The sequence below is a fragment of the Polypterus senegalus genome, chromosome 6 (assembly GCF_016835505.1).
Source record: "Polypterus senegalus isolate Bchr_013 chromosome 6, ASM1683550v1, whole genome shotgun sequence".
NCBI classification, from domain to species: domain Eukaryota; kingdom Metazoa; phylum Chordata; class Cladistia; order Polypteriformes; family Polypteridae; genus Polypterus; species Polypterus senegalus.
Genome location: NC_053159.1, coordinates 18277366 through 18304053, shown reverse-complemented (window position 1 = coordinate 18304053; position 26688 = coordinate 18277366). Strand labels below are relative to the sequence as shown.

General features: G+C 36.9%; 1 protein-coding gene across 1 annotated transcript; it reads left to right on the top strand.

Moving 5' to 3' along the window:
- Positions 1 to 1889: 1889 nt before the first annotated feature.
- sdhb (succinate dehydrogenase complex, subunit B, iron sulfur (Ip)) lies at positions 1890 to 26688 on the top strand. The gene is made up of 8 exons (XM_039755452.1): positions 1890 to 2001; positions 6812 to 6954; positions 13770 to 13855; positions 13977 to 14113; positions 22245 to 22361; positions 22663 to 22764; positions 24165 to 24287; positions 26477 to 26688. Exons 1-8 carry the CDS (start codon positions 1933 to 1935, stop codon positions 26555 to 26557), a joined length of 858 nt encoding a protein of 285 aa, XP_039611386.1. The 5' UTR covers positions 1890 to 1932; the 3' UTR covers positions 26558 to 26688.

Here is a 26688-nt window from a genome sequence, read left to right as displayed (position 1 = left end):
ACAACTGTGTGCCGTTATGAACAATGCTGCACATCTTGTCTCTGACACACTAACAATGAAGACCTTCAGCCATCGAATTATTCAGTAGAGGTGTGTCAGGAAACACTAATGGCACTTTTATACTAATGGCAATACAGCTTTATAGTGCCTCATTGCGACTGCAACTGCTCTTTTATCAGACGTTTTCTTTAATTTGAGAAATTCTTGAGTGCATTTGTTTGTTAAAATATTTATTTAACTTCTGTAAAATGGCAAATATCCCTCATGGTACAAATACAGTTCTCTGTAATATATGCATTTGTGCATATATTAAGTTGTTATTAAGTTCTCCATCTGTGCTTGATCAGAAATACTTATAGTATTTTTAGCGTGTCGCGATGCCTTACTTCCAAATGTCCTATAGTAATAGGTTTTAAGCTGCCATGGCCGAGATACCGTAGTCCTAAAAATATTGTCACCTTATTTTTTACGGTAAAATTCTGGCAACCATATCTATCAGTTTATTTACTGCAAATTTAACATTTTTTAACATGTAGTTCTGAGAACAAAAGACACAGTAGATAAAATATCAACACACCTTCAGTTAGCAAGAATGTAAATCCATACTGCAGAATCTCAGCTTGATGTTTGCACTTTTTACTTTCTTTTCTGATAAGTGCTCACTCTTTGCCTTACTTTATTATCTTCTTGAGAAAACCAGTCCAATCGATCTATTAGATTTGCCTCTTATAGATAACATATCATTTTTCACTTTTTTTTTTTGTTTTTTTTGTTTAACTTGAGCCACTTTTCCAATGGAGGAATATTTCGAATGAAGTTAAATAAGTAAATAACTGTGAGATGTGTCAATAAATAAAAAGAACATGAAATGTACACGTAAATAAATTAATATGTCACCTATGTTTTTGTTGCTTATTTATTTATTTAATTTTACCCATAATATGCCTCCAAATGCAACAAGAATACGGCTGGAATTTAAAATGTCACTTTCACTTGTTAAAGCTGAGAGGGCTAGTTAGTGCCGAATAGCCTTTGTCATTGCACTATGTACAAAAAAGTAGTGGCAGCTCGGAGCATAACGTAATTTAAACATGACAATATATAAACGTTTGATGTAGTTCTAAATCCATTTAATGTTACGAATTCTATTGATGTTTCAAAATCAAACATATTCAATCCATCTTGACTATATGAAATAGTTTATATGATGCTTTTGTTCAAGTAATGATATTTTTTCCAAATAAAATTATACATTTTCCTGTTGACTTGCCTAATACAGTACATATACTGATAATTTACTATTTAAACTGACATTGACATCAGTGGTGCTTCACTACAATTCGCGTATTTGCTAATTTAATTCGGTATCATGACCAAATCAGGAATTCAATCATTGCCTCAATCATTTACCAAACTATGGAGATGTTGGACAGCAGCGCTAATCCTTTTAATGTATTAGTGACCACTTAACACTGGAGGCTGGAAATATATTTTTTTCATAAGTAATTTTTTTTTATCTAGGGTACATAAGCTGTCTTTTTATTGTGAAGCAGCAATGTTTAACAGTGTATAGTACTGTATATAGATTGCTCCAATCAATAGAAAAAAACGAGTTTAAAGAAAATTAACTAAGTCATTCAGATATTCAGTATTTGCAGTAAAGCTTTCTTGATTTTCAGTGAGCTAAGTCGTTCAAAGCATTGTCGATTTTTTTAATTTAAAAAGAGAGTTTAGATTAGAAGACTTAAAGAATTACATTTGGTTCTACAGTTAAAATATATATTCTAAGTAATTTTTTTGTCACAATCATCATTTGTCACAATCTTCATACTAATAGACTACAGCGTGTCCGTCTCTTACGTCACGAGGGGCGGGTTTAGGCCGGCCGGCAGCATTGGATTGTGGGATCGCTGCAGAGCAACAACTTCCAAGATGTCGTCGATGATGCTCTCCTTGAGGACTTGCTCTAATGTCATAAAACGTCACTCTAGCAGTATTCAGGTAGGTGAAAGTCAAGCGTTTTTGTAGTATGTCAGCGAGTACCTTCTCCTTGCCGTCAGAGGATGGGTGTGTAACAGATGACAGACAGTGGTTGTAGGAAATCACTTACACAACCTGTCTCCTTGAGAAGAGAACGGGAAACTGCATCTGCTATCGATGTGGCGTCTTCAGTTTTAAACAGTTTGTTGCGTACTCGTGATATTGTGGAGGCGCTTGCAATTTTTTAAAAGCATACTATCCACGTATGATATTTTAACATTTCTGGAAACGAGAATATATCCCCAAATTATACAGGACCGGATACGGACCAAACCCTGACGGGACGCAGGCAAATCGTAGAGTAGGCGCATTTTAGGTGGCATTAGTTGGGCCGTATCCTTACAGCTTCAGGCATAGTTTGAACCCAGCTTGCCTACTGTTTATTTGCAGTTTACATGTTCTTGTTGTGTGCCTCTATAAGTACGCACATTCTTACAAAGATGTGGTATAGGTTAATCAGTATCTCTCAATCTCAAATCACCTGGCATGAGAACGAGGATGGATTTCCTTTGAGGTGTGCACCTGTCCACGGTTCCTGCCTTAAGTTCAATACCGTTTAGATGGCCCCAGTACCACTTGTGACATTTTTATCAAGTGGATTTAGAAAATAGGTTGTTATTGATACATCTGACTTTTAAGGATGGCCGGCTTAACAGCATCATAGGCCCCCAGGCAAAGTAGTGCGCTGGGGCCCCTGTTTTGATAGCAAAAACACAGAAACATTGTGGGTCCCCCAGCAAGTGCCTGTATGTTAAGACAGCCCTGCTTTTAAGAGAAGATTATGATTTGTCAGCATTGTATAAAAAGATACATGTAAACTTTTTGCTTATTTTCTTGTGTTATCCCTCTTGCATTAAACTTATTTTGCAACTGTTGGCAAAATGCATGAACATTTTCCACATGTTATATGTCAATTCCATAGTCTCAAGGTAAATAACCGTTAAATAAATGGGCTATAAAGGTGTATAATTTGTTAAATCCCCCAACGAATAACATAACTAAGATAACGCACATTGTCCTTGTAAATAGATGCTTGAAGTGCCAAAATGGCAATGATAACACTGTGGGGTTGGGGGTGGACTGTTTACCTAAGCCTGATCAGTCACCTAGAGCACTTAAGCTATAAATGTAGACAAGTTATGTAACTGCATTTGCTAATAATTATCAGTGGATAAAAACTGATTACTTTTGATCTCTGTCATTGAAACTTTTTTCAGAATCTGTAACAGCTATCAGTGGATAATAATTGATTGCTTTTGATCTCCGTCATTAATACTTTTTTCAAAATATGTAAACCCTTGTTACATTTTTAGAACATAAATCTCTGCACTGTCTTTTTTTGGATTCCTGGTAATCTATGCACTAACAGACATATTAACATGTCAGAAATCTCTTTCAAACAATCATGGAATTGAAGTACATAACAATGTGTTTATAAATTGAAATGTTTGTTCAAGTTGGTAGACTAGTATTAAGAAAGGAACAGTTTGTACTTTTCCTGCAGTTGTCGTTGCTTGCTAAATACAGGGTCATAGTACATGATGGTGTTTCTGAACTTTGTTATGTAAGGAACTAAAAAAAAACAAACCTCAGCATCTTTTTGTAAAGGAGTATATATGTAATGCTGTAGTCTAACAGGCCTTGACATGACAATGGTTTGTCATCAACAATCACTATTGGTTGAGGATGAAAACATGGAGAGGGTTTGGATATCATAATGCAAACAGGGTTAGATGCCTCAAATATTTCTATCTAGATTTTTAAATATAAAGAGTACTACATTTTTTGATGTACTCACTCATTCTTTTCAAGGTCATTGGAGGTAAGACGTCTGGTAGCAATGGGCACAAGGCAGAATTCAATACCAGACAGAACACTTATTAATCACAGGACACGGTTACTTTTACTCCCACACAGATTTTATTGGTGAGAGGTTAGAATATAGCTTATAGGTATGGCTTTGGTATGTGAGAGTAGCTAAAGAAAAACTCATAAAAAAAACACAGGTAGATTATGCAGGTGCCACACAGGCTGTCCCTGTGCTGGGGTTTAAACCCAGGGTTCTGGAGCTGTAGAGTAGTAGTGCTTAGAAGTTCACCACTGTGTAATTCTGCTATATAATTTCTGTATCTCTAGCTGAATCTTGTCCTATTGTTTAGTGTCACACTGGGTATGTGACTTATCAATCCAGTTTCTAACCCTCTTATAGCTGTAGCATTGGTAAGGTGGATAGTGTGCCAGTCCTTCATAGGACACAGTTACACACACCCTCTCAGTTATTTACAGTATACTGTTTTAATTAATAGTCACCAATCAACATTCTACATATTTGAATTGTGAAGGGGAAATCTGTTTACCTGAACTAAAGCCAAGGCAAACAATGCACAGTTAGCTGCTCAACCGCGATTCATCCACAAGACTGGAGCTGTGAGGCAAAAATGCTAAGCAGAATCAGTGGGACCACAAAATATCATAGGCCCCCAGCACTTATGTCATGATGCGAACGTTTTTTATGCTAACATTTTAAGTGTTTTTCTTTGATGGTACAATACATTTACATTTTTGTTTGACTATAGGTAAAGTTTAAATAATACCCTTATATACTGCAATCTAATGGTAGAAACTCTTTACACAATCCATTCCGCTTGTTTTTTTACTATACATATAAAAAACAATATTTCAAGTATCTTGGTGCTCTCCACAGTAGTATTGAATTGATAATAAAATTTTGACTTGGGTAGTGATACCAGCTTTCAGACCTCAGTAGCAGTGCTGAAAAGGTACAGAAGCTGATAACTGCCGTCCTATCTCAACACTCTTTCAAGCTTCCTGATCTGCGCACACTGGTGCTGCCCAGCTTTGCCACTCTTCAAGGTCATAGGCAGCCTGACTGCCATGTTATCTCCTGGTTCTGCCATGGTGTGTCCGAGGCTCATGAATATCTTGGAATTTTGAGCATGCGGATATATGCATATAATTACAAGGGGCAAGGGCGGGAATTAGTGGGGGGTTCCTCTTGGAGTCTTGAGCACTGAAATGAACAAACATTGCTTCGAAGAGCAGTGGTGAGGTCTGTAAATTTGGTTACCAGATTGTCTTGTAACTGTCCTGAATTGTCAAAGCAAAAAAAACAAATGCAGCACACGGATATGATTTGTTTGGTTTTGTGTTGTGTGAGTAAGTATGGTAGGGGTATAGTCAAAGTCAACTTTATTGTCATCTCTGCTATACACTGTACAGGTACATAGAGAGACGAGACGACGTGGCTCCAGGTTTTTCAGGGTAGACAAACATAGAACAGCAGAACAGAGAATATAGAATAAATAGGCATATGAAATAGACAATAAATAAGTGACACATTTTAAACTAGAGAATGTGCAATATGCATTTATATATAGTGTTGTGACAGTGTTTTGTGCAGCTTCAGTGGCCATAAACTACTGTCCTAAATCTCAATCTATAACAGAGGTGCAAAAAGGGTTTTGTTAAATTTAACTTGACTTGGAAAGCAAGAAAGACTTCTCATAACAATATTTTAAAATTTTCTGTTTCATTTTAATCTACTTGTAGTGAAGGGCATTATGGACATTGGACCATTATGAATTGCAAGAACAACAAATTTTATGAAAAGCTTGAGACAAGGTGTAGAACAGACATCTTCTGTATTCAGCACAAAATGTTAGTTTAAATATTTCAAACTGGACTGTTCGCGGAATTCTTCATTAAGACGTATTCTGTCACTTTTATAAAATACAAATAGTGCATACATTTTTTAGGAATAATTTTGCCAAGTGACTCCAACTTTTTTAACCAGTTTAGTGAATTTTTAAGCTAAAAACCTGAATATGGGCAACAATTAGCAAACTCCTTTAAAAGGTGTTATTGTTAAGGTTTTACATTACTTTAAAAAATAATGTTATTTTACAAGGTAAATAAAATACATCAATTATTACTTTTTTGACTATTGTTTTCTTAATCTGGTGCCGTGAGTTAAGTGACTAAGTTAAGTTGTTCTTTCAAAAATCTTCATATCCTTGTGCTGCACCTGTTAGAAGGAATAACTAACTTCTCTCAGCTTTACTAAATCTCTCACTAAGTATTCATCATGGCAGTGAAATACTTCAGGAATCGTTTTTCTGTTTAAATGAGAGTTGTTTTATTTGCTATGTTTGCTTTCCATTTTTCTCTAGTAGTATTCATGTGAGAAATAGGATTCAATTGAAACAAAAAGATCACTGTTTTTATTATTTGGTCGTTGTTACTTGTCTGTGTATTGCCCTCTTATCATTAAGGTGGCAGTCCTCTTCTTAGGTCCTAATATGGTAGTGATTTTCTTATTTGGGTCCTCAGATTAAAATGTTTAAGAACCCACTCTAATAGGACTGTGTAAAGATCAGCAGAAAGTTATTTATGTAAAACAGCTAACCAATCTGGTGCCACTAAACTAGTGTTTTGAGGAACAATGGGATCAACTTCCTAAAGCACTTTGCTTAGAGAGTGAGAGTTTTCAATCTTCTGTGCTTTTTATGTTACTTTCAGTAACTATTATCTATATCACAGGTTTAACAGCCATTTTCTGGGTTTCCCAAATTAGGAGACTGCCTTCCCAATTTTTGTTTTTACTCCCTGAGATCCTAGGCATCCTTTGAGATAGACCTTTTCTTTTCATATCATCCAGCATGACTGAATCTTTGTGTGATACACAAAAAACGACTTACTGATTCAGATACTTTTAGGCTCCAATATTATGAAATTTTCTCTTTTATTACAGCAATGGGTCCGTCATGCACAGTCCTCTGCGGCCTCTGCCTCCAAGGAAAACGCTCGAATTAAGACGTTTGCTATTTACAGATGGGATCCTGACAAGCCTGGTGACAAACCCCGTATTGAGACATATGAGGTGGACTTAAATACGTACGTATATTCAATACAAAGTAATTTTCAGATTCAGCAAGACCCGGTTGATGACCTCTTGATCAGTGTTTTATCTACATATAACTTTGCTTTGTATCTAGTAACAGCCAAGTTCAAGAAGGAGCCAAGTGCAAAAATTTCTTTTGAGAGGTGTCCCACTTGACACTAATAATACAATGTTTTTTTTTAATTTAATTTCATGCATAGACTCTTTTAGCTTGTTTTTCAAAAATTTGATTAATTTGGCGTTTTACCAGATAATTGTCAGTCAGTCATTTTCGGACCTGTCAAAGGGGTCTGCTGGAGCCAATCCCATCCAGCACATGGTGCAAGGCAGGAACAAACCCTGGGAAGGGTGCCACTGTAGGGCACACAACAAGCACACACTAGGGACAGTATAGGATCACCAGTGCACCTAATCTGTACGTCTTTGAACTGTGCGAGGAAACCGGGGCATCCGGAGAAAACCCACGCAGACACGGGGAGAACATGCAAACTCCACACAGGGAGGACCTGGGAAACGAACTCAGGTCTCCTTACTGCGAGGCAGCAGCACTACCACTGCGCCACCGTGCCGCCCCAGATAAATGCTAATGTTAATAATCTTGGTTGTATAGTTAGTTTGTTAACTCTCTGAGCAAGTGTTTTTCATACTCAAATGCGTATGCCTTCTGTAGGTACTCATCCCCTCCAGCAATGCAGTTTCTGTGGACAGCAGGTTTGACAAAAACTGCCCACTTTTGAATGAGCATAATTTTAGCGGTACTTCTCTTTGTCTTTTAATTTTTATAATTATTAAAAGTGGGGACTACATTTAAGTTTCCCTTTTGAATTAGATAATTAGGCGGTTAACCTACAGTTTTCAGAATAACTTATCTTACATTTCATTTAGACTTAACACTTTTATTAGCAGTACAAATACATACAGTATTAGTTGTTAAAAACTGGAAGTTTATTTTTATATTTTCATTTTCACGTGGAACTTTCTTCAGGGCCAACCAGAGTGCCAGAAAAGTATGAAATGGTTATAGTTTGGATGAATTGGTTTTATAAGTGGATGGACTTGATTGTAGCAGCACCTCAAGACAGGCAGCTGTATGTAGTGTTTCTGACCATTTGTGACTTTTTTTGTGGGGGCAGGTTTACCAAAGCCCCCAGTTTGTAACAGGTGTATAAAACACAGTTTTTAGGAAGGATTTTAGGCATTGGATTCCACATGCACCATCGAACAATTCCAGCTGAAGGTGAGGCTCTTTAGTCCATCCAGTATTTGAAAAGTAAAATGTTATTCTTTCCTACATGGCAGAAAGTTGTCAGTTTCTTTAATAATTGGAGCTTTGATGGGTGTCCAATAATTTATCTACCTGAGTATGAAAGAAAGTAGCAAGCATGTTGGAAAAAGTCTGGGCATGTTGTGATGTGTCTCAAGGTTACTGATGCACAATTGTGGCTCAGTGTGAGTCTAACATTTCAAGAGACAGGATGCCAGTAGAGTCCTCGTGCAAATCAAGTAAGAAAATGCTAGATTTAGAGCAATGTTTAGTGATAAAATTTCTCACAAAAGAATGGAAAAAGCCAAAGGAGATCTATGAACACATGACTGAAGTTTATGGTGAGTCTGCCCTATCATCCTACAAAGTAAAATTTTGGAGCAAGTAGTTCAAGTGAGGTAGAGAGTCCACTGGAGATGACCCTCACACTGGACAGCCTGTGGAAGCAACTTTCACGGAAACATGCAAGAAAGTCAAGGAATTAATTTTTTCAGACAGACGAATTAAGCTGAAGAAATGGGCATCTCGGCAGGAACTGTTTGGAAAATAATTCATGAAAAGTTGGGCTTGTTAAAGGTCAGTGCAAGATGGGTTCTAAGAATGCTGACACCATGTCAGAATACCACAAGGCTCCAGTGCTGTCTGGAGAACTAGGAAGTGTTCTGTGAAGACCAAGTGAATTTTTTTCATCCTTTGGTGACTTGAGATGAGAAGATAAGACTTGGGTCTATCACAGAGATCCTGAGTCCAAAATGGAGTCAATGCAGTGGAAGCACAAGTCATCTCCCACTCCCAAAATCTGCAGGCAAAGTCATGGCAACTGTCTTTTGGGATATTGAAGGCCTTTTGTTTTTGGAGTTCATGCCATACATGACAATCATAACGGTGAACAGTTACACTAACACAATGATCAATCTGCGGGAGTCGATCAAGAAGAAAAGATGGAGAAAGAAAAACAAACTGTGATTGCATTTACTATACTTTTGGCACGCAGACTTATTCTGCTAAACTGGAAGAACCTAATCTCTCCTCTTTTAAGTCAGTGGGAAACCGATGTGTTATACTATTTGAAATTGGAAAAAATCAAATACTCAGAGGATCTGTACAGACTTTTTTCAAAACATGGCAGGATCTAATCAGTAATATTTTAAAATAAGCTCTTAAAGTACAGAGGAAGCAATTATTTCTGTATTTCTTTGTCTTCTGCATTCATCTATGCTGGCTTATCAAACTTATTAATTTAGGTATGTTTATAAGCCTTAAATTTTACGCCGTTTGCCTTGCTCTCTCTCTCAGGGGTGGGGGTCGACTTGTTTTTAACTCAATTTTACTTTTTGTAAAAATTGATTGATTTGTATAGAATGATTGCAATAAAATTAATAAAACTTCTAAAAAAAAAAAAAAAAGAAAAGATGAGGAAAATTCACAGCAGGCGTGCTGCTTGTTCACGGCAATGTGCCGATTCACATGTCACCTCAATCACAGGCTGCCATCCGAGAATGTGGGTTCCAGAAGTTGAACCATCCACCCTACACTCCTGACCTGGCTCCCTCAGATTATTTACTGTTCCAAGTTTTGATGAAATCTCCCTGTGAAAAGCAGTTCTCAAGGGATGAAGATGTCAAGGCAGCTGTAACATCCTGGTTTGAAGGTCAAACAAAAGATTGTTTTTCAAAGGGGTTAAAGTCATTGCAGGAATAGTGGATGAAGTGTATGGAGCTATCAAGGGACTATATTGGAAAATAAAAGATAAGTATAGGCTGTTCTTGGAAATGATGTGCAAAATCAAGGATTTAATATGACAAATCATGCAATGTTATAGGGTGCTGTCCAGAGTAAAGCAGTAGTGATTGGAGGATTTCAAAATGATCAGTTTACTTTTCAAATGTAATCCATATACAGGTATATTGAAAGTTCTAATTTGAATTTAAAAAAACTAATAATCATGTGGTCTAAAACAGTATGTGACTGCATGCCCACTTCGCTTTAATAAACTGCTTCTCTCTTACGAATGGTATCCAATCATTGATATTACTGGAAAAATGGTCAATGACCATTTCGAGCTTTACTTAGTTGAATAGTGTAGGTACTCTTCAGCTTGATAGTGAAAAAGAGTCATTTGAGTGAAGGAAGTCTTGCTGGCTTTTATCTCCTATGCGGGTACCTTTAATTGCTTCCACCTGTTCTCAAGTAAATGTTGCTGTTTAGCTGGCAGCATATTGCTCTGTCATCATTAGTAATGCATCCACAAATTTAAGAAGTTAGATTTAGTATATTTTGTCACTCTGGTGAGTTTAAGACTGCAAATGTCTTGCACAGAAAAGTAAGTAGCAATTCTTATTGAAAAAAGAAAGGTGAGTAAGATTATGCTGAGGTTCTCATGATGGAGAAAACAAGGTACAAAGGTAACACATACTTCTTGGTGAATATCCATTATAACAAAAAGAAATGTTCAGGTAAATGTTTATATCCCAGTGTAAATCCTGTTTAGGTATTTAGCTGTTAGAATAACTTACATCACCTTGTTTTGTTTGAGAAGAAATGAATGCTTCATTACTTAAAGGAACTGGCATCACCAGTTGAAGAATTGAAATAAGTTATGTCAAACAGAAACACTCATTTGATTAGTTACTATGGTATTTCCTTAATTATTGAAAACCTGTCATTTTTTTCTTTCATATGATTTGATACCAGATATTATTTTATGCCAGCATTTTATAGCAAGCATTCTTGCCAGCACAGACTCTGCAGTAGAATGCCCATGAAGGAAGCCAAGGTCTTCAAGATGGTGTGTGATTTTGTTAGTTTTAACTGACCATTGATACCCCAAGATGTTTAATCTCTCTAGTGATGCTGCTAACTGGAGGTTTTGCTTTCCTCTCCTCCTTTATCAACTGGTCGTAGCCCAATAGTTAATTAATGGGACAGATATTGCTGGGCTTCATTAATGTTAATCAGTTGTAAAGTAGCTTTATTTAAATCTGTCTTAATGTGTATTCCTTATGTAGTTGGTAAAGTCTGAGTTTGTACTTACATTTTACTTGAGAACGTTTCATAGCACTCTGTGGCTGCATTACGTTTAGAGTTCTATACAAAGATAAACTGAACTAAATTAATATAATACAGTTCAGGTATTAAAGCACTGGTGGCTCTGAGGCTAGGGATCTGCACTGGCAATCGGAAGGTTGCTGGTTCAAATCCCGTGAAATGCCAAAAGGGACTCTGCTCTTTTGGGCCCTTGAGCAAGGCCCTTAACCTGCAATTGCTAAGCGCTTTGAGTAGTGAGAAAAGCGCTCTGTAAATGCAAAGAATTATTCATTTATTATTATTAATACTAAATTACAGGGTGGTCCAGATCTAATTATGCAACTTTTAATGCAATGCACCTCGGAAACATTGCCCGTTATCGAGAAAAGGCAAACAAATCACACTCGCTGTTCGACTGACAACTGTCTCCCCGCCATTTTGGAATGCAGGGCAGGTGCTGCCATCTATCGGTAACAAAAATAATTTTTTGTGAATTCTCCATGTAATAAACTTGATAGGGCAGCACAGTGGCGCAGTGGTAGCGCTGCTGCCTCGCAGTTAGGAGACCCGGGTTCGCTTCCTGGGTCCACCCTGCGGGGAGTTTGCATGTTCTCCCCGTGTCTGTGTGGGTTTCCTCCGAGTACTCCGGTTTCCTCCCACGGTCAAAAGACATGCAGGTTAGGTGGTTTAGTGATTCTAAATTGTCCCTAGTGTGTGCTTGGTGTGTGGGTGTGTGTGTCCTGCTGTGGGTTGGCGCCCTGCCCTGGATTGGTTCCTGCCTTGCGCCCTGTGTTGGCTGGGATTGGCTCCAGCAGACCCCCGTGACCCTGTGTTCGGATTCAACGGGTTGGAAAATGGATGAATGGATTGATAAACTTGATAAGTTATAGCGTAATGAAAATTTCATAATTAGATCTGGACAACCCTATAGTTCAGCTAGTAAAGTATCCTGATGCACAAAGTGTCAAAGTTTGTTTGGAGTAGCAGTCCTCCTTATTTTGCTGTTTTAATTTTATTTGAATATGTACTCTCATGATTCTGAAAGCCTCTCTTACATTCACACTTTCTCAGTTATAAAAGCAGTCAATCAATTTCCTTAGTTGTTACAAAGCACATGTGATATTCCCTGGTTCAAACAGTTGCTGAACCCCTGAACAGTTTTCAGTTTGTTTATAACCTGAGCCCTTTTTTTCTCACTAGGCTGCTTATATTCTGGTTTTAGTAATTTGGTCATATGCAGCTGCATCTTTTGCTCTATCTGAAAATGTAAGGAGTTTCTGTCTTAGTTGAGGTTTGTGGACAGCTGTGGTTATTTCAGTGTTTGTAATTGTTTAAAATAAGAAAAACCACCTTGTGAAACAAACTTACATTTTATAATTAATTGCTTATGAAATTATTTAAGTACTAGTAGGGTGTTGAGCTGTGTTAGCCATTATGAATGCAGTAAGACGTCAAGCAAAATGGCACTCTTTATTGGCAAACTAACCAGATTACAACATAAGTTTTCGAAGGCAGCTCAGGCCCTTTCTTCAGGCAAGTTGTAATGTAAATTGTTCAAGCTAATTATAAACTGATAATTGATTAATTAGCAAATATAACTGTCTTCGGTTAGGCTCTTGTGACATTTTGAATGCCTGGCCCCGTAAGTTTCCAGTTTTAATCACATATGCATTGCGGTCGTTGATTACTAGTTTCAAGTTTTTTGGGAGCTCCAGCTTTTGTTTAGTTATTACCTTGTTGTGGTAATGCAGTGATACATTAAATAGTTAATTTTTGATTAAATTATGTGCGATTGGGAATATGATACTTTTGGTAGGTATGAAATAGTTTGTTTAATGCATTAGTGTTTTTTTATATTTTTATTGTTCAGTTTTTCAGTTTAACATAGTATAACAACAACAACAACATTTATTTATATAGCACATTTTCACACAAAAAAAATGTAGCTTAATGTGCTTTACAAAATGCAGAATAGAAAGTTAGAAGACACAGTAAAAAATAAAAATAAGACAACATTAATTAACATAGAATAAGTAAGGTCCGATGGCCAGGGTGGACAGAAAAAACAAAAAAACTCCAGTATAGTACAAACACTTCTATTTTCCTACAATACCAGCAGTGTTAAGTTAAGTAACTGGCTTGGGGTTAAGTAGTGAGTCTGGTGAGGCTTAAACTTGCACTTTTGTGCTTTACATCACAGCTCCTTATTTGTATAATTAGGTTTAAATACCCAACCTTTTGACTAATTGATAAAAAAAAAAAGCCAGCAATTTTTTTTTTTTTTTAAAGTACAATCTTTATCGTTTGTATTAATGAATAAGTCATAGCTTCACAAGCTTAAAATGTACTTAGTACAGCTTTTGTGTATTATCAGGGAACATTAGAGCAAGTCTGTTTTTGTGCTTAACAAAGCAGTTTATTTTCCTTGTATTTATCATAGAGTAAGATCAGAAATTCATAGAAAGGTTTTTTTAATAGGTTGACATTTATTATAAATGTTTTGCTTTGATCTTCTAGCTGTGGCCCTATGGTGCTTGATGCTCTCATCAAAATCAAGAATGAAAAGGATTCCACCCTAACATTTCGACGGTCATGCAGAGAGGGTTAGTGTACACATTGAAGTTTTCTTTTTTCCAAAACAGATTTGGCTAAATGGAGATTCATTGTAATTTTCTGAAGTAAAGAATTTGGATTAAGAATTTAGTTCTATTATGTCCTTTCCAGGAATCTGTGGCTCGTGTGCTATGAATATTAATGGTGGAAACACACTGGCTTGTACTAAGAAGATAGACACAAACACCAGCAAAGTGACCAAAATCTACCCCCTCCCCCACATGTATGTGGTGAAAGATCTTGTGCCTGTGAGTTTCATTTTGAAAATAGTATGAAAAAGAATAGGAAATGATTTTTAGTCTTTGTAATTTTAATGTTGTAATTTAGTGTATTATTTTGTGTATTTTTTTTTTTAGTTAGCTTTGCATATAGTTAATTAAGACTGCCAAGTAACCCTAGTGCTGGATAGTGCCGTTAGGGTGGGGCCTGTTGTTTCAAAGTGTGGGTTCCCCATTGCAGATTACTTATTTATTTATTTTTTATGCAATTATTAAAATGTATATAGTGTTTTTTCTTTATAAATAAGTTATGATTTACCATCAGGGACAGAGTAATTAAGTTATTCTGGTTAGTGCAACTCTCTTAGCATTTCTGGAGTGAAGATAATAGTAGCATGTGTGTTACCTACCTAGCTGAAGTAAATTGACTGTTAAATAATAATTACTGTCTCAGACAATAAACTTACTTATGTAACAGGGATGTCAAAATTTTTGTGTTCAGTATTAATACCACTGAAATGTTTATGATACTCAATACTTATTTAATACCACAGCAAACACAGAAATCCTGCTCACCTGTTTTTTTTTGTAAAGTACCTCCATTATTCAAGTGAACAATTTAGTGCCTTTTTCTGTAATAGAATTTGAAATATGTAAATACTAACAGTAACAACAGCTTTAAAATACTGCCATACCCATCAAGTAGCTACCTAGCTATCATTTAAGTAAACTCATATTGGTATTCATAACTGCAATTCAGGGCTTGTATTTTAATGTGTAATTATCACATTATAAAGAATATGATCATGAAATACCAGATATGTACATTATAAATTTATTCTTTAACATTATTCTCCAGTAACTGAAAAATGCGGACAAAATCCAAAAGTAAAAATAAAAATGTTAAACATTAATATATATGCATTGTTGACTTAGTGAATTACAAGATAATTCAGGATATTTTCATTAAAAAAACTCTTGAGTAGCTCATTTTCTAACATGCTTTTAAAATCTAGTTTCTCTAAGAGTCACTCTGTTAGGTTTGTAACATGTTCAATTGTAAAATGTATATTTGCATCATTATCTGGTTAAAAAATTACCTCACTTAAAGTAATTAACAGATTTGTCAAAACAAATTCAAATTTGAAATGTCATAGACTCCTATTGCTTTTGTTGTCTAAATCTTTTCCTTTTATCCATCCCTTCATTATCCAACCCGCTTTATCCTAACTACAGGGTCACGGTGGTCTGCTGGAGCCAATTCCAGCCAACACAGGGCGCAAGGCAGGAAACAAACCTCGGGCAGGGCGCCAGCCCACCGCCGGGCACACACACACACACACACACGGGACAATTTAGGATCGCCAATGCACCTAACCTGCATTTCTTTGGATTGTGGGAGGAAACCCACGCAGACACGGGGAGAACATGCAAACTCCACGCAGGGAGGACCCGGGAAGCAAACCCAGGTCTCCTAACTGTGAGGCAGCAGTGCTACCCACTGCGCCACCGTTCCGCCCCCTTTCCCTTCCTTTTTTTTTTTTACATTTATCCAAACCTGAAGGCTTCCAATGTGAAACCAACTTTGTCAGTTTTGCATTACTCCGTTATTTCAGAACTCAAAACAGTTTTGTTACGCTGTTTTCATATCATCTTATGTGGACTGACATTACCGGTAGTCAGTTAATCTTGACAATTCAAATATATGACATATGTGATTTTACTGTGTTCATCACATTTTTTTAACTATGTTTTTCTGTATATTTTTTTTACTATGTCAAATTTTAGTTCATCACTCATTAACATTAGTTAGCCTTCGAAAAATGAGCAAATGCCACAAATTTAGTGTTTGCATATTAGTATTCAGCAATTAAATATGCTGTTTTGCCTGTCTCGGCTGCTGTACATTTCTGTTAATGCATTGTACTTCTAAGCATTGAATCAGTTAATTTTATATTGGTGTTATTAACAAATGGAGTAGTTCATTCAGAATAGACGTGGTACCAAATTATTGAATCTTTTGACATTCAATCTGCATGATCTTACATGTTGCAATTGGATACTACTTGAGTAGCCATGGTCTTATTACATAATCAATCAATCTATATATATATATATATATATATATATATATATATATATATATATATATATATATATATATAATTGACTAAGGCAAGACACCCATGGAAAGCCGGCGTGGATTCACTAAGCCGCCGACAAGTAAGACACCTATGGCGCACGCAGGGAGGAGCCACGCCCACCAACTCCTAGACCATTGGATACGATGACAACTTGCAGAGACACGCCCACCAACTTCGGCGCGACGACACAGAAGGAATGGCGTCATTTATATTCGTCTGTCGTAGAGGCCTCATGTACTTCCGAGCCACCTTGACTGTTCATAGAGGCATGTTTCTCGCGGAGGTGAGTCGCCATATGCAGTGTGCAAAACAGTTTGCGAGGGGTATCCCATGGGATCCTTAAAACAATACTTTACAACTGAGGTTAAAACACAATGAAGTAAGCAGTCTTTAAAAAACAAGTTTTCGGTTACGACGCATGACCGCGTGCACCATAGCAAACTGTTTTATACGCTACATACAGCAATTCGCATCCGCGACAAACATGCATCTTCTTCACTCACGGACAATTATATGTTGCTCTCTCCAAAGTTCCATCTTTTCATTCACTTTCTATTGTATCCTCAAACCTTCCCTTTTTAGACAACTGTGTCTTTCCAGAAGTGTTCAACCATCAATAAATAATTATGCGGCGTTTGTTATGCCGCGAGTTCACTATTGTGTTGTATTTTGCTCTCTCCAGAGTTCCATCTTTTCATTCACTTACTGTTGTATTCTCACACCAACCTGTTTTAGACAACTTTGTCTTTCCAGAAGTGTTTAGCATTCAATAAATAATTATGCATGAGATTGACCGTGTGTCTACCCGGCACACAGAGGCGTGGGTAAGCTGTTAAACCCCATTCGGGCTGCAAACCGTGGAATTCCCACTAAGTGCGACTCATACGCTCCCACTGGTTGTGCCCCTACCCTTTGTGCACACCCCCCTCCCACCTCGCTACTACCGTGGTCGGGTGTCTTGGTGGATTATATTTAGAAAAGCAGCCAACGACTCAAGTGACGAGTTGGAGGTGGGCACATGAGCGGGCAGTACATACTAAACGAGAATTCGGCAGACTAGCATGACGGAGGGAGCTGAATGGACGCCCTACTCCTCTCCTACCGTTCCACACTGCGCGCCGTGCACCCCCATCCCTCCGTCTGGCAAGAGAAGGCGATATTGCGGTCCGGCAGTCACGGACGATTGTGTGTTGGTTCATTCTGTGCATTGTTACAATGTTGCTTTTCTTACTGATTTATTACATTACCGATTTTTCAAAATGTTAATTTTCTCCCTGTGCTTAAAAATCATTAAAAAACCAGCCTGATTATGGGAGATTGTCGCACAATTCATTCTTTTTGAGTGACTCTTCAATGAATCGTATGAATTGAGTCAGTGGATCTCAACAGTAGTGTTAAAGTGCATGCCTGTTCTATGTCTGATATCGTTGTCATCTTTGCTTTCACTAAGACCGGCAAATGTTAAAAGCGAATGCGCAAAAACTGTGCATCGTGAGTCAAGACTCCCTTAATTCGTGAACACATCACAACCCAATAATCAGTCTAAAGATTCTCATTCATCTGGTTCATTAATAAATCGAGTTCTCATTCACTTGTGATCTTGTAACAAAATGTCTTGATTTTAAATATGCAACTTAAATGCGTTATAGGGCATCATGTTAAATATATAATAAATTATACATTAATGTATAAATGTCATATTGTACGTGTCTAGCAGTTAATGCACACATGATTAAACTGTACATTTGTGAATCAATCAGGGAGGACAATTGTAATTTTGCAGCTTAAATATGTTATGCTTTGTGTACGGGAATAGAACAATCGCATTTAAATTATTATGTTAAAATATATAATACTGTATATGTAAATATATTTATAAATAGTTATAATTATATGCACATATGATTAAATTGTACATTTTTAATACAAGGTCATACCTCGTCCCCTAAAAAGTCTCATTGCGTCAAAAGATTTATTCGATCAGCCGCTAGATTGCTGTTGCTGCCGTGCCGTATGATCTGCATCTTACACGGCGCTTTGAACGTTTAAAAGCCTGTACAGCAGCTGTCCTACTCTTTGTGTTTTATTTCCGGCCCCAGGTGTGGTTAAATCTCTTGGCACCAAGTCTCATCTCGTGGGACGTGAGTTCTTGATATATTTTAGTTTATAATTTAAAAACGGAATAAGAATCTGAAAATCTATCAACATAAAGTTCGATAAATTCTGAAAAGAATAATACCAACTATATATACTCAGCCAAAAAAGAAACGTTCCTTTTTCCAGGACTGTGTATTTCAACAATAATGTTTTAAAAATCCAAATAACTTTACAGATCTTCATTGTAAAGGGTTTAAACAATGTTTTCCATGCATGTTCATTTAACCATAATCAATTAATTAACATGCACCTGTGGAATGGTCGTTAAGACCTTAACAGCTTACAGAAAGTAGGCATTTAAGGTCACAGTTCTAAAAACGCAGGACACTAAAGAGACTTGTCTACCGACTGTGAAAAACACCCAAAGAAAGATGCCCAGGGTCCCTGCTCATCTGCATGAACGTGCATTAGGCATGCTGCAGGGAGGCATGAGGACTGCTGATGTGGCTAGCTAGGGCAATAAATTGCCATGTCCGCACTGTGAGACGCCTAAGACAGCGCTACAGGGAGACAGGAAGGGCAGCTGATCATCCTTGCAGTGGAAGAGCCCGGATCTCAATCCCATTGAGCACGTCTGGGACCTGTTGGATCACAGGGTGAGGGCTAGGGCCATTCCCCCCAGAAATGTCCAGGAACTTGCAGGTGCCTTGGTGGAAGAGTGGGGTAACATCTCACAGCAAGAACTGACAAATCTGGTCCAGTCCATGAGGAGGAGATGCACTGCAGTACTTCAAGCAGCTGATGGCCACACCAGATACTGACTGGTACTTTTGAATTTGAGCCTCCCTTTATTCAGGGACACATTGTGAAACATTTTTAGTTTATGTCTTATGGTGTTGACTCTTTTAGTGTTCATACAAATATTTACACATTAAGTTTACTGAAAGTAAAAACAGTTGTAAGTCAGAGGACGTTTCTTTTTTTGCTGAGTATATATGTAGGTTTTAAAATAAGCCCGATTTAAAGCGTGACAAAAAAGTGACATAAAATCGTTGAACTTTTAGGCTTAGGATTTTATATATGCAGAGTAGATCACATTAGATAGTACACGTGGCTTTGACATGTGAGATGATCCGGTAGTGCAATTTTAATCAAAAACTGAGATGATGTTGGTTACATTTAAAAAAAAAAATAAAAAAATTGTAGTGATCTGTTGTGACACATCCCCATTATCCAGAACTTGTTGCCAGTTGCAAATGGTCCCTATAACAGTTCAAGCTTCAGAACCCCAAAATGAAGGCCCGTCACTGAGTTCATTCTATTCCATTCCATGGGATTATTGTAATTAAAACTGCACTGTAGTGGCTTTGCCCAGCTCCTGTGCTGCAGTGTCACCATACAAGTGTGACAGCGTGGCCCTATAGTGGTGAGAGAGAGCAGTGAGCTGTTTGCCGTCATGTTGCTCCTTACGTCCTCCCTCCTCCTTTAGTTCTATGCAAAGAAGAGAACCCTTTCTCTTCTGAAGTGATTTTGACATTCTTATATTATTTCGCTTGTGTCCGTCCGTGCTCGATATAAACAACGGTTGCTACAAATGCTATATCCCTAAACAGCAATAGCGAGGAACCCGTGCTCCTGGCAGAGTTTCGGTCTTAGGCTTATCTTCAAGTTCTCTTCAAGAGTATTTATTGTCATTTCATCCATATACCGTAGTACAGCATACAGTGAAACGAAACAACGTTCCTGCAGGACCATGGAGCTACATAAAGCACAGGACAATGAAAAAATCCACGACACATACTATATAACAAGGTGCATGTGTGTCAAATGTGCAGCCATGTGTTCAGTTCTTCACTGTGACCGATTATCGACTGTGCTTTTTGACTGTTTATTCAGTGCATACTTTGTTACTGACTGAAACTGCATTATGACACTACAGTTTTACACCTCCTCTTTCCTGCGCTTTAACGTAAGCCTCCCGATAAAATGAAAAGGCACATACAGCCTAGTGGCGACCAACAGAAATGATCTCGCCGGCCTACAAACTCACACCGACATCACGCCAGACCAACCAGCACAGGTGAGATGCCTTAGAACAACAAAGACAACGTATGACAAAGCACAGAGCGACATTATCTGAAGATCAGCGGCAGTAAGTCTTTCACCTGGACAGTGTACGAAAAACGAATCACACACACAACCTTTCTGAAGAGCAGCAGCAAACTACCAGACAACAAGAAACATTATGACGGAAAAACTACAGGGATTCCATAACACCGACAATTCAAAATAAGATATTTCCTTTATATTGCGGAGTAGGCAATTCCCCGTTTATTTAGCATATTGTATGACTATCACCACGGCAAACGTTTAATAACGTCAGAGTTTATTTGCCAGGCCCTGTTTCTGCCCATGGCCAGTTGTACACTACATTTTCCAGGGTTACATCGAAACCTGGGCTAAACGTACAAGTACTTGCGGGTTACACACAGGGGAATATTTTTTGCTGACAATAACGTTTATGCAACAAATTGCGTTTTCCGACAATTATTATAGAAGATTATTATATCCTACATTACCTGACGGGCACACTTCACACATACTGACTTACATGTGCCCTGCATTTTCCTTCTTATCCACTATGACCTGTTCATGTTACATTTTGTATTGTAAATATTCATGATGTTGCAAGTATATAATATATATATATATATATAATAATCTCCTTTCTTACTGTAATGTGTGATGTTCTTCTCTCCCTCATCATTTCATTAACGCTTTTATTGTGAAATATTCGCAAACACGATTTGCTAGTGTTAATAAATACAGTAAAACAGAAAGTGTTATTAAAGGTGGCTCTGACCTGGAAGATTAATTTTTAATTCATTTCATTTAATTTCATTTTACTTTGTTTATAGTAATGGTTAAATATTAGCTTTAGGTAACTTGTACAACATGATTTGTGCTTATATTCTTTCTTTATAAACATAAACCTAAAAGTTGACTTGGTTTAAAAAAAATGCACACACACAAAATTCAGATAATGTGAAGCAGAATGTTGTGTCCTCTTTCTTCAGTCCACATAAGCTGTACTGTTCAGCAACAGAAGGACACATATAAACAAATATTTAAAACTTGCAGATAAAAATGATAATTAAAGAGAATTTAAATACTCGAAGCAGCATGAAGAATATGCAGCAGTTGAAAAGTGAAAACATAAAGGCTCAATTTGTGTCAATAATTGCTGTGCTGCAAAACATTTATTGAAAGGCAACTTGCATATGTGACCACTGTATTACAAAGTAGTGGGAAGGCATCAGATTTCTATTATCCACTCACAGAAAAGTAGTTGCTTTAATACCCATCTTCAAGAGAACCCCTATTTTAAAAAGGGTCACTAAACAGTGAGAAGGTGACATTTTTTTTATAGTAGTGTAAAACCAGTTACATTCTTAAAAAAAAAAAAAAAAAAAAGAAAAGTCTGATTTATCTTTATTAGACTGAAATATACGCTCAGTTGCCTGTTTATTAGGTACATCCTACCCGATCTTCACACATATTCTACATTCTAATATGCTGTGTGCTACATGATAGCAGTTCGTAGTAAGAAAAAATGCAGGCAGGCTAGATTAAGTGGGTTTGTTACGGTGTTTATTAGTATGCTTACCTTTTATCTTAAAATGAACTAACCAGAGTGTAAACATAGGAACATCCTGTGCAAAACAAGCAATATGGCAGCACAGACTCTGGTTTACTGGTGTGCTCAATTTAGGAACATTTTGATAATGGAAAAATGATAATCAGGTTTTGTTAGTTTCATTGTTTTCTATAGCTTTGCTAAACCTATGTTATTGGTTGTTGAAAGGTTAACTTAAATTAATGCATATAGTCATAATACAAAACGTTTTTTCCACCCTCAGGATTTAAGTAATTTTTATGCACAGTATAAGTCAATTGAGCCTTATCTGAAGAAGAAAGATGAATCTAAGCAGGGCAAGGCACAGTACATTCAATCAATGGAGGACAGGGAGAAACTGGTGAGTTTTAGAGCATTAGTATTATTGTTGTTGTTATTATTATTATTATGTACTTAATTATATGTAAATATAAATCGTTAAGACTAAACAAATTGATGCACCTTACTCCATAAAGAGCATAGCAATACATGACATGAGAAGTAAACAAGATTTGCATTCTGCCATTTGAAACTGTAGCAGATTTTTGTTGTCCTTTTGAACTGTAATTTTAATATTTAATTTATAAATGTTTTGTAGTTACTAGACATTTCTTGTTTGATAATAATCAGTTGTTTAATATTGTTCTGCCCTCTGTTTGCAGGATGGTTTGTATGAATGCATTCTTTGTGCCTGTTGCAGCACCAGTTGCCCCAGTTACTGGTGGAATGGAGACAAATATTTGGGTCCAGCTGTTTTGATGCAGGTTTGAAATATTCTTGATTTATTTAGAGGAGTGTTTATATTTCATGCCTATGTTTAAATAATTGCTACCTGAAACTTGTTTTTTTTTAATTCTAATAATTTTGTTTTCTGCATTTACCTCCAAATGTATTGCTAGTTATTAATGTGGAAGCACAGGGTGAGCGTCAACCTACTACTGTTACTGCGTTTTAACAGTACAGACTTTATTAAGATTATGTATCCATAAATGATATGGTTTACGCTTTAGATTTATACAATATATGTAGTGTTTATAGCTGTTGTCATTTTAGATAGGGATGTATATCTGCAACTCCTTAAAATGTTTGGGGATGAATAATAAAGGTTTAAATAGGGCTATCTAAGCCTCAGTTCCCACAGAAAACTATTTCACTTATACTATTTAAAGCTTATTCTAACTACATTATAGGTAAAAGAGCATATTTTTTAAGTTAATTGGCAGAACAACACAACGATTCTAAAATGTCACAGCAATTTCATAAGCATGGAAGGTTATTTTTACAAGCAAGGCCTGTTTGTGGTCTATAAAGAACAACCTTTAGAGCAGGGGTGCCTAATTCCAATCCTGGAAGGCTGCAGGTTTTCATTCTAACCCTTTTCTTAATTAATGATCTGTTTTTGCTGCTAATTAGTTTCTTTTGAATTCATTTTAATTGACATTGTTTTTAAGAAATGTTTCCCTGAATTTCTTCAGCGTTCCTTAGAAGTGAAACGTGAAGTGAGTGAGCCAACAGAAGATCAACTGTGTCAAGGCCTCAAACGCCAACCAATTTCACTCCAACCAGTAACTTAATGAGGTGCTGAGTGCTGTCATTAATTAAACTCGTTCTTTAATTCCATGGCTCTCATTGTGCAGTGGCAGACATTTCTAAAATTGTGGATTTTCTCTTTTCTAAGAGCAGATCAGCATCCCTGAGACCTTCACCTTTCTTTATTGTCAGATATTGTATGGTGGTCACAGTTTGCTGCTCATGTTGAGGTTCATTTTTTATCTCATTATTGTTTGGCTGCTAATTAAGGAAAAAGAAACAATTGAGTGGGTTGCGTCTTCAAGAGCAAGTCTAATAAAATTTATTCAAAAGAAGTTAATTAGCAGCAAAATCTGCTCACTAATTAAGAAAAGGGTTAGAATGAAAACCTGCAGCCACTGCGGCCCTCCAGGACTGGAGTCGGGCACCCCTGCTTTAGAGGGAGGTTTTCAAAGAACAACAGCAAATATTCTAAACTTGAACATAATTTTACAGTGCATACAGTTATAAGAAGTTGGAATGTATTTTTGTATGTGTATGTACAAGGCTTGCAAATTTAGTTCTTGCTGTTTATAACTTGTAAATGATGCTGGATGGAGACATCAAGTTTATTTATGTATTCTCTGTGTGCTAGGCCTACAGGTGGATGATTGACTCACGAGATGATTTCACAGAAGAACGGCTATCCAAACTTCAGGACCCATTCTCTCTTTATCGTTGCCACACTATCATGAACTGCACAAGAACGTGCCCCAAGGTGAGCATACAGTATACAGTAGAGTCTCGCTTATCCGACATAAATGGGCCGGCAGAACGTCGGATAAACGAAAATGTTGGATAATGGGAGGTGTTAAGAAAAAGCCTATTAAACATCAAACTATGTTATAATTTTACACATTACAATCCTAATAATCATGTTTTACAACAAAACAAAAGAATAAATTATCAATGAAAAAATTAACTTGCAGTTACAGAATTGTCTGAAGTTAAATACAGTATGTACTGTACTTAAAAAGTTCAGTCCTGTGATGATTTAAAGACATTTTTGATCGTAGTCTGCTTTCCTGGCAAGTGCTGTTTCTTCGCTGCCAAGTCTCTCCATCTTTGCAGCATCATTATGTCGATTCCTGTAGCTTCTTCTTGTTGCTCAATGTAATTAATTGCAGTTTCTAGAGCCTTAACTCCATCACTCATATAGTCATCATCCGTATGAGCGTATACTGTTTACTACAGCATTGTGACTGCATGTGTGTGTGTTTGTGCTGTGACGTGCGAGTCCCCGTCTTGCACCCGAAAACATGAAGCTGAGTCTCAGTACTTTAGCAACACCAGCTTTATTCAGCTTGAAACAGCAACAGCGCTGTTATTTATTGTAGCTCTCTTATACACAGACACAGCAGTCAGGCAGGGTCGGGGGAAGTAATCCTGTGCCCTAATGTTCCTTGTATCACCCATCGATGGCAGACCCTTATAGCATGTCCGCAATCTTTTCGGATTCGCTTTTATGGCAAACTGCTACAGTGCTGGGAGACTGCAATTGCTTTGGGACGCTCTTCCGCATGTCGTCCCGTTGGGTGGAATCCCACAAGAGTTTAGAAACTCACTCACACCAGCCATGATTCTTTTCAAAGGTAAAGTGCAGGTTAATTTGCTTTATGTATTTTTACTTTATATTTTGTATTAATCATTTTTATATGAATAGTTTTGGGTTGTGGAACGAATCATCTCAGTTTCCATTATTATGGGGAAATTCGCATTGATATACTGTACGAGTGCTTTGGACTGCGAGCACATTTCTGGAACGAATTATACTCGCAAACCGAAGTTCCACTGTAATTAGCTGTGGTAGAGTCGGGAGCAACAAAAAACAGACTACGCTCACATCTTGCGGTTCTTGTTTTTTTTTTTTGCTTTGGGATATCAGATAATACGGAATGTCGGATAAGCAAAGGTAGGATAAGTGAGACTCTACTGTATTAAAATAATTGTAGTTTGATGTTAAAAAATAGTTTTTAATACAGCAGTGTTCTAAACTTGTCCCAAATGATCATAGTCAGAATGTAAATGTAGTCTGGAACTTTGGAATTTCCAGGGAGTTTCTTGTTCATGATGAATAATGGGTAAAATTCAGCCTTTTACCATTTCACTACAAATGCATATTCCTTTATGCACTTAGCATTGTACAGGTTGTATGCAGTGGTGGACTTTTATTAATTTGTGCACTTCCTTTCTTCTGCTGTACTACAACATATAATATACTTCCAATTCTTGTGTCTTCCACCCTTAATATGTATCATCACTGCAAATTACAGTATATAATTTTGTCTGGATATTTCTTTATTAACAGAGAACAATTACTCTTGCCATGTTTATGGAAATCCCTGCCAGTGCTATATTATAGAATTCTTTTATTAGCCACCAACACTGAGACACAGGAACTTGCATATCCATTTTGAACTCTTAGGGAACCAGTGCCTATCCCAGCAGTACTAATATAGGTGCACTGTAACATAATATGTGCACCGGGTATCTTTGGTGCCTGGGTTTGATTACAGCTCAGCAGCAGTTTATGTAAGCTTTGCAAGTTTTCCCATTGTCTGTAAGGTTTTCTCCCTAAAGACTCTAGTTTTCTTTTTAAATTCCAATAAGCTACCAGTTTATAAAGTCACTCTAAATTGTTCCAGAATAAAAGAATATGAGTGTTTGTATGTGATAGTGCCTTGCTGTGAACTGATGTCCTGACCAGCGTTTCATGGTTTTTCACATGCCTTTCACCTCATGTTATCTTGGTGCACTCTTGCTTCTTGTAGTCCTTAGCTGGATTAAATAGATTAAGAAAATACTGATTCAATATTACTGTTTAATTTTGTTGATAATATAAACATTTAAGATGTATTTGTTGCAGTATAGGTGCTGACTTGCTAACCACCTCTCTTTTCTTCTTAGGGTCTAAATCCAGGAAAAGCAATTGCAGAGATCAAGAAGATGATGGCAGTGTACAAAAATAATAAAACAGCCACAGCTTAACCTGCAATTACTTCCTGGCATTTTAAGTTATTTTCAAACAAGATACTCTGTGTGTTTTTGCAGTGAAGTGAGAATGGATACATTCTGTTATGGAAGATTGAAATAAAATGCTGCTCATTATGTTTCTAAAA